Below are 7961 nucleotides of genomic sequence, written 5' to 3'. Positions count from 1 at the left end.
GTTCCAGTACCGTCAGCTGGTTCTCGGCAGTGCCTTTGGATTAGGTGCCTCCTTCTCGGTATCCAAGTTCCACCAACGTCTGCTGGTCCTTTGTAGTGCTTTCTGGCACAGGTACCTCCTGCTTAGTAACCGAGTTCCAGTACCGTCAGTTGGTCTTCGGCAGTTCCATTGGCTCTTGTACCTTCTGCTACCCATCCGGGTTCCAATACCGTCAGCTGGTTCTCGGTAGTTCCTCAGCTTTCTTGTACCTTCTGCTACATTTCCAAGTTCAAGCTTTTTGAAATGGTTCTTGGTAATCACTCTGGATCTCCCTGACGAGGACCCTGAAGACGAGGACCCTGAAGACCAACCCTAAGAAGACGAGGACCCCGAAGACAACGACCCTGAAGACGAGGACCCTGAAGACCACACCGAAGAAGACGAGGACCCTGAAGACCACCCCGAAGAAGACGAGGACCCTGAAGACCACCCCGAAGAAGACGAGGACACCGAAGATGAGGACCCAGAAGACCAACCCGAAGAAGATGAGGACCCCGAAGACGAGGACCCCCGAAGACGACGACCCTGAAGACCACCCCGAAGAAGACCAAGAAGATGACCCTGAAGAAGTTGACCAAGAGGTCAAAGAAGAGAAGACAAGTACCAAGATACAGAAGAACAAGAGACAGAAAACCAAGAAGCAGAAATACAAGAAGCTGCAGAACAAAAAGCGGAAGAACATTAAGCATAAGACTAAAAATAAGAGCAAAAGATAATATCTAAATTATAAGCAGAAGATGACTAAGCAGTGTATGGGGGTGAGTCCGTTCCTCCTCGTGGTGCCCCTGGAAAAGACCTGCTGCTGCAGGCCAAACTGAACGCGGACAAATCCTGTTGTAAATCTTTTGTGACGGGCAGAACGAAAGGTGTAATGTCCAACCTTTTATAGATAACAACTACAGGAATGCCTGTCACAAATAAGAATATGATGAAGAAGAAGAATATGAAGAAGATGAAGAAGTAGAATATGAAGAATGTAAAAAAAAAGAATAATACGAAGAAGGTGAAGAAGAAGAAGATGAAGAAGGTGAAGAAGAAGAGGATGAAAAAGATGCTGAGGATGATGAAGGAGAAAGTGTGGGAGAAGTAAAAAAGAAGGTGAAGAGCATGGAAGTAGTAAAACATAAATATCTGACAAAATATAAAAATACTTAACATAGTCAATATTTCCGTAACTCAGAACGTCTTAAAAAAAATATTAATTCCTGCTATTCCATTTGATTGGGCTAAACCTCTATGCCTTTATTGTCTCCCCCACCTCCCCCAATACATTCTACATTATTCTTAGTTGTTTTCCTTCATGTAGAATTAACCTACAAGGAAAGAAAGGGTTTATTTTCATTCCGATATTTCTGTCCCATTGACTTGCATTGGTTTCCGGTATCAGAATCGGCGATATCCGATACTTTTTCGGTATCGGTCCGATCCAATCCGATCCGATATTTCCCCATATCGGAAGGTATCGCTCAACACTAGTCTTCAGTCCTTGGTAAATAGATGGGACATAAAATATATTTTTATTGTAATATCACATTATGTATTAATACCAGGCTTTTTGTTCCCAAATAATAAAGCATCCTCATAGATGGCTGTCAATTGTCACACATATATATTTTCTTCATGGTGATCCAAGAGTTGCTGTCAGTACACTCATTAGATCAATCAGTCGCGCGTTTGTAATACACAATTCTGCTCCTGCCAGGGGTTGTGCATTATAGAGATTGTGGGGATTGAAGAAAACCCTGATCCGTGTAGTTAATTCTTTGCTTAGATGATCATTGATTACAGATCTATACATAGGAGGAAGCAGCCATATTATAGTCAACGCCAGTTGCAACAGCATAAAACAATGGACAATGGACTTGTGACATTATAAAAACTGTGCTTCCATTAGTATAAAAGCATGTTATTACTAAATTAAAAATAAAATGTAAAATAAAATGTTTTCTATAAGTAAATATTTACTATTTAACAAAATATATAATTTTTCATAATTTGTATATAACAAGTAATATCCTCAACATAGTTGGTGTATGTAACAATCTATAGTTTCAATAAATATCATTTACGTATGTAGCAATGAACAAGTTTAAAGAAGCCCTCCTCCTCCTCCCATCAAAGTTTTTATCCTCTTAATATATTGCAGTCATCATAATATATCGCACCGTGTACTTACAATTGCTCATTTTGCCTTTATACACAGCTAATTGTTCTCTTTTTTTCTGTTGTGTGTAGAGACAGGAAGTCTCTTTTCCCTGGAAAAACTAGTTCCCCTCTTCAAATCCTAGCCCAGCTGCTCCGCTCCTCCCCCTGGCAGGGATTTTTTCAGGGACTGATGAGTCATGCAGAGAAAATTGTAAAGAGATGAGAGAACAAGGTGCAATGGGTGACTCAGTATTGCAATTGTTAGAGGGGTGTGGGGATGGCTACTAACCTTGTGAAGTTGTGCACCTCTGCACAACCCCAGTGTAAAGCTCCACAAGCTCCGCTCTGTTGGTGGCTGTCATCTATTTCCAGTGGCGTTCACAGATCCTGATCTCTCGGTGGTGGATCACGTGGTCAGGTTAGTAGCATGTAACGCCGAGATTTTTTGGGGAATTTTTTTTTTTGGGGGGGGAATTTTTTTTTTTTTTTTTGGAATTTTTTTTTTTGGGGGAATTTTTTATTTTTTTTTCTCTTTCCTTTCTTCGTCTACTTTCCCTAATTATAATGACAGAAACTGTAATTTTATAACTTTATATTTATACATTGTTTTATATTGTATGTAAAAATTATAAATTTTTTTTTTTATATTATAAAATATAGGCTGATAGATGACAATATATCCTATGAAGTATTATGATTATAGGATTCACAAGTTTTTATACAGCGAATCCTTTTTATAAGAACCCTATATGCTTCATTAGGCATTAATTTATAAAAATCCTTTTTACTCTATTGAGCATATATGAACTCAAGGGGTTAATATAGAGGTATTACTCTGTATCTGGCCCCGCCCCTTTTAAGTAATTGTATACCTAGTCAAATGTATATAAGGATCAATTATTTGCTGCTTGTCACACCTAATGAAGGTGGCTGTGTCCACCGAAACGCGTTGTGTGTATTAATAAATCAGTCCTTTTAATATTTTTGCCCTGTTATTAGCGCTCTGGTACCGCTATTCATATTCACTGAATGCAGAGAAAATTGACCTCCTGTTTCTACATAGTGCTTAGAAGGATTCATCTAGTCAGTTTTAATTGATGTGATGCTATAGACCTAATGGAAAGAGGAAAATTAAATTGGTAGAAAGGCAAAATGAGCAATTGTAAGTACACAGTGCTATATAATAGGACAATTGCAATATATTAAGAGGATAAAAACTTTGATGGTAGTGATTCTTTTAAAAAAAAATATAGAGAGAGGAATTGGAAAAAATGCAAAAATGTTCTTATTTAATCATCATATCCATGATATGCTGTGCATATTTTGTCAAGAAAATCAAGAATAAAAATCTTGAGTTCATCTCTTTCCCGATCTGAATATAAAGTAATCAGCTTAGATATTCTTATTAATATATGTGAGCTGCATTTAAGTATATCGTTAAAATTTTCTAAACATCTGTTGAAGGGTTCTCCTGATCTCCTGATTCCTCAGACTGTATATGATGGGATTTATCATTGGAGTCACCACAATGTACAGCAGAGATAAAAACTTGTTTATGCTCAATGATCTGCCCTTGGATGGCACCATGTAAATCATAAAGAGAGTTTCATAGTAGATGCATACAGTTGTGAGATGAGAGCCACAGGTGGAGAAAGCTTTTGCCCATCCACTGGTGGAATGATGGGTCATTATGATGAAGAAAATACTCAAGTAGCTGATAAGAATCAATGCAAAAGGGGTGACACCTCCAATAATGGATATTACAAAATCAGCCAAAGTCAAGAGGTAAGTATCTGAGGTAGTCAATTCAAGAAGTAACCCAAAGTCACAGAAGAAATGGTCTATGGTAGTCTGACCACAAAACTTCAACTGCCAAACAAAAATGATCTCAAAGGAAAAGACAAAGTTCAAAAACCAAGAACCAAGAACCATCTTGAAGCAAACATGAGGTTGCATTATGGAATTGTAATGCATCGGGCAGCAAATGGCCAAGTATCGATCATAGGACATTATAGCGATCAGAAAACTCTGGCTGAAACCAAATATGAATACCATATGGAGCTGGAAGATGCAGCTCCTCACTGGTACCTCCTTTGTATCAAATAGTATAATATTTAACATCATGGGCATAATGGTCGTAGTGGAGAGGATATCGGCTACAGCTAGATGCTTGAGAAACATGAACATTGGGATTTTGAGGCTATAATTGGTGGACACCAACAAGACAATAAGAAGGTTTCCTTTTAGTATCACCAGGTAAGAGAAGAGGAAAAGAATGAAGAGCAGAACTTTGTATTTATATAGACCTTTAAATCCAAGGAGCAGGAACTCTGTGACTTCAGTCTGGTTGATGACACACATTTTTGATAAAATAAATAATAGATACTGTTCGGTTCCCTGAAAGAAAATAGACTGAAAACAAGAGAAACTGATTGAAGTCTCTTTCTTGTAAGAAAGTTGATTATGTAAATAATAAAACCATTAAAAGATCACAATAATATATACATGTAGAAATAAAACCTCATATACAGATAGAGGCCAAAGTAGCAATGCTGTTAAACATCAAGTGGAGATGTCCCTCGTAGTATTGTGCCTTACGACTATGGTAGTCCGTACCTCGTATTTTGGTAGTGGCCGTGTGACAATGTTAAACTTGGATGATACTGTGACTAAACTCATGAGTGAACTGTTGCCACGTATACAGTAATTTAGGTAACTTGAAGTATTCCTCACATTTCAAATAAAGTAAGAGAACTTAATATATCATCTAATTTTATGCTTTCTGAAATAATAAAGGAGGTTATGGGACACTTAAACATTCATGACTAGAGATGATGAAATCAGGAAAAATTTGAATTCACCTTTTTGCAAGGATTGTCCAAGGAAATTCAATTCTTTGAGAAGTTGTTATTATTTATTGTCCCTTTTTATACTTTGGGATCTCTAGACCTCAGAAAATAATAAAAGTAATATGTAAGAAATAAAAAAAAAATTCTTATACTTTCCTTACCGCTCACCCCTCCAATTCATCCATTCATCACAGTCACCCATCCGGTCATTGTTGCATCTTCTGATCCCTGCTGTGAGTGCTAAGATCCTCAGGGCTCTAACACTGAGTGGGGAATTCCGGCTCTGATGAGGCTTGGGAGGACTCTGCGCAAAACAAAAAAGTTCATGCCATCTTGACGCGCGCCGCAACTTTGCAGATGCTTTCCCAAAACCATCCAGGCCTCATCAGAACCGGACATCCCAGTCCAGAGTGAAAGGTCCCGGGATATTAGCAAGCTGTAAGAAAGATTAGTAAGAAGATGCAATGAAGACCAGACAGGTTACAGTGAGGAGTGAAGGGATCAAAGACGTGAGCAGTAAGGAAAGCATTAGGATTTCAAAATTTTTTTACCTTTTGATGGCTGTTACCATTAAAAAAAAATGGTAGCCATCTTAATATTATAATTTCATACATGATAACATATATTTTGGAGACTTAAAGATTGATGACTAGAGATGAGTGGATTAGGCAAAATTCAAATTCATCTGCCTATGCAAATTTTCCAGGTGAATTTTTTCTGGGCAATACTAAGGAAATCCTGAAAACATTATATATTGTTGGCTCTTGAGGACCGGAGTTGAGGAACACTGTTAAAGGTTATGTCCTGTAAATGTTTTTGATTGACTCAAATTTTGCAACTTTTAAAAAGTCATTACATTTTTGCGCAAATTTAATCTAGTTCCTCCATGGAATGATTTTATATGCACCAGATTTTTTTGTAAATTTTTTTGCTACCTTTTTTGAAACTTACTAATGTTTGAACTTAGAAGTTGCATAAAAGGTGAAAGAAAAAAACAACAAAAATCTCAATAAAAAACAGAACAGTGAAAATAAAAAAAGTAAATGTTGAATTGGACAATAAGACAGTAGCAATTACAGAAAGCAATAGGCGTCAACTTTTCCTAAGCTGGAAAACTCCTTTAATGACAAGTATACTTGGAATGACCCTATCAATTCGTGTTCTTCTTACCCAGAAGACCCACAATAATGACGATATTGCAGTCTGAGCAAGATCTGTATAATATGGATGTATGAGTACACCTTAAGTCATCACTTTGTGGCTGTAATTCATAAAGGTCTCTAAAATTCCTTTGCCATGAATAGTTGTCAGATCCCATGTATTATACTTACAATGAGTTCTTGACTGGAGGACACAACAGTTGTTTATTCATCTCAGTGATCTCTTCCTTATACACATCTGGCAGATATGAGGCCATCAGTGACATTTACTTCACTTTTTATACTTTACTTTTAATTGCAATAATATCCCCATGCTGGCACCAGTGGGAATAAGAAGGATGTGATGGGATTTCTTTAATAAGCATTCAAAATACAAAACATTGTGTTATCGTAATTATCTCTGGAACCTAAAAATATCACAATCATGTAAAATGTATCACTGCATGTATTACTATGAAATTAATATCTTGTTATATCAACAGCATAAGCCATTAAAGAATGAGCAGATACTTGGAAATTACATTGTATTTTATGCTTAGCTATCAAAAATTTAATGGCTAAAATAGAAACATTCAAGTCTCAGCCCCAAAGAACATACCGGGAATGCCCAATACTTAGCAGTACCATCAACTTTAGATTGGGGATTAGGCTACCCCTATGCTTTCTTGGTCCTAGAATAAAGATACCAAGGTTGACAAGGGAAGAAGAGTCTCGTCACACTGCTGTCCACCTTGTCTTTCTGATCTAATACTGGAGATACCAGGGGTGCTGAGGTAAAAAGAGGCTGCACACACTGCTGTCCACCCTATATATCTGCTCTAGTACTGGAGATATCAGGGTTGCTAAGAAGAGGCTGCTCACACTCCTGTCCACTCTGCCTATTTGATCTATTACTGGAAATACCAGTGCTGCTGGGGTAGGAAGAACTTGCTAACACTGCGGTCCTTCCTGTCTATTGGATCTAAAATTAGAAATACCAAGGATACTAAGGCAAGAAAAGGCTGCTCACACTGATGTCCACACTGTCTATCTTGTCTGATACTTGATATACCAGGATTGCTGAAGTAAGAAAAGTCTGCTCATACTGCTACGCATCCTGTCTATCTTGCCTAATATTTCATGTCACAACAGCAACATGCAGGGCTCCTCACCACTGTACCACTCACAGTGTGGTTTCTCCTTGAAGCAGGCCATTCCGCTAAAGTTTGTCTCCTGCGCTCCCTGGCATAGCTGCTACAGCATGGTGTTTCCATGTGGCTTTAGGTGGGTGTGGCCAGACTCTACAGGAATTTAACCTTGCAGTGTCATGCAGAGATCTGACTCCCCAGCCTATCCCATGAAAGCAGGTTCTACAACCCCTCGCAAAAATTATGGAATCACCGGGCTCGGAGGATGTTCATTCAGTTGTTTAATATTGTTGAAAATAAGCAGATCACAGCCATGGCACAAAACTAAAGTCATTTCAAATGGCAACTTTATGGCTTTAAGAAACACTAAAAGAAATCAAGATAAAAAATGTGGTACTCAGTAAGGGTAATTTTTTTCAGACCAAGCAGAGGGAAAAAATTATGGAATCACTCAATTCTGAGGAAAAAATTATGGAATCATGAAAAACAAACACACAAAAGAACACTCCAATACATCACTAGTATTTTGTTGCACCACCTTTGGCTTTAATAACAGCTTGCAGTCTCTGAGGCATAGACTTATTGAGTGACAAACTGTACTCTTCATCAATCTGGCTCCAACTTTCTCTGATTCCTGTTGT

At 37.8% G+C, this 7961-nt stretch overlaps 1 protein-coding gene across 1 annotated transcript; it reads right to left on the bottom strand.

Moving 5' to 3' along the window:
* Window positions 1–3621: 3621 nt before the first annotated feature.
* LOC141165428 (olfactory receptor 10A3-like) lies at window positions 3622–4545 on the bottom strand. The gene has a single exon (XM_073651030.1). The coding sequence runs from the start codon at window positions 4543–4545 to the stop codon at window positions 3622–3624; it is 924 nt and encodes a 307-aa protein (XP_073507131.1).
* Between the last annotated feature and the right edge of the window lie 3416 nt (window positions 4546–7961).

This window comes from Phyllobates terribilis, unplaced genomic scaffold (genome assembly GCF_046119375.1).
Source record: "Phyllobates terribilis strain yellow unplaced genomic scaffold, ASM4611937v1 Scaffold_11__3_contigs__length_659146591, whole genome shotgun sequence".
Classification (NCBI taxonomy): Eukaryota; Metazoa; Chordata; class Amphibia; order Anura; family Dendrobatidae; genus Phyllobates; species Phyllobates terribilis.
The sequence above is the reverse complement of the archived record's forward strand: the minus strand, read 5'-3'. Positions and strand labels throughout refer to the sequence as shown.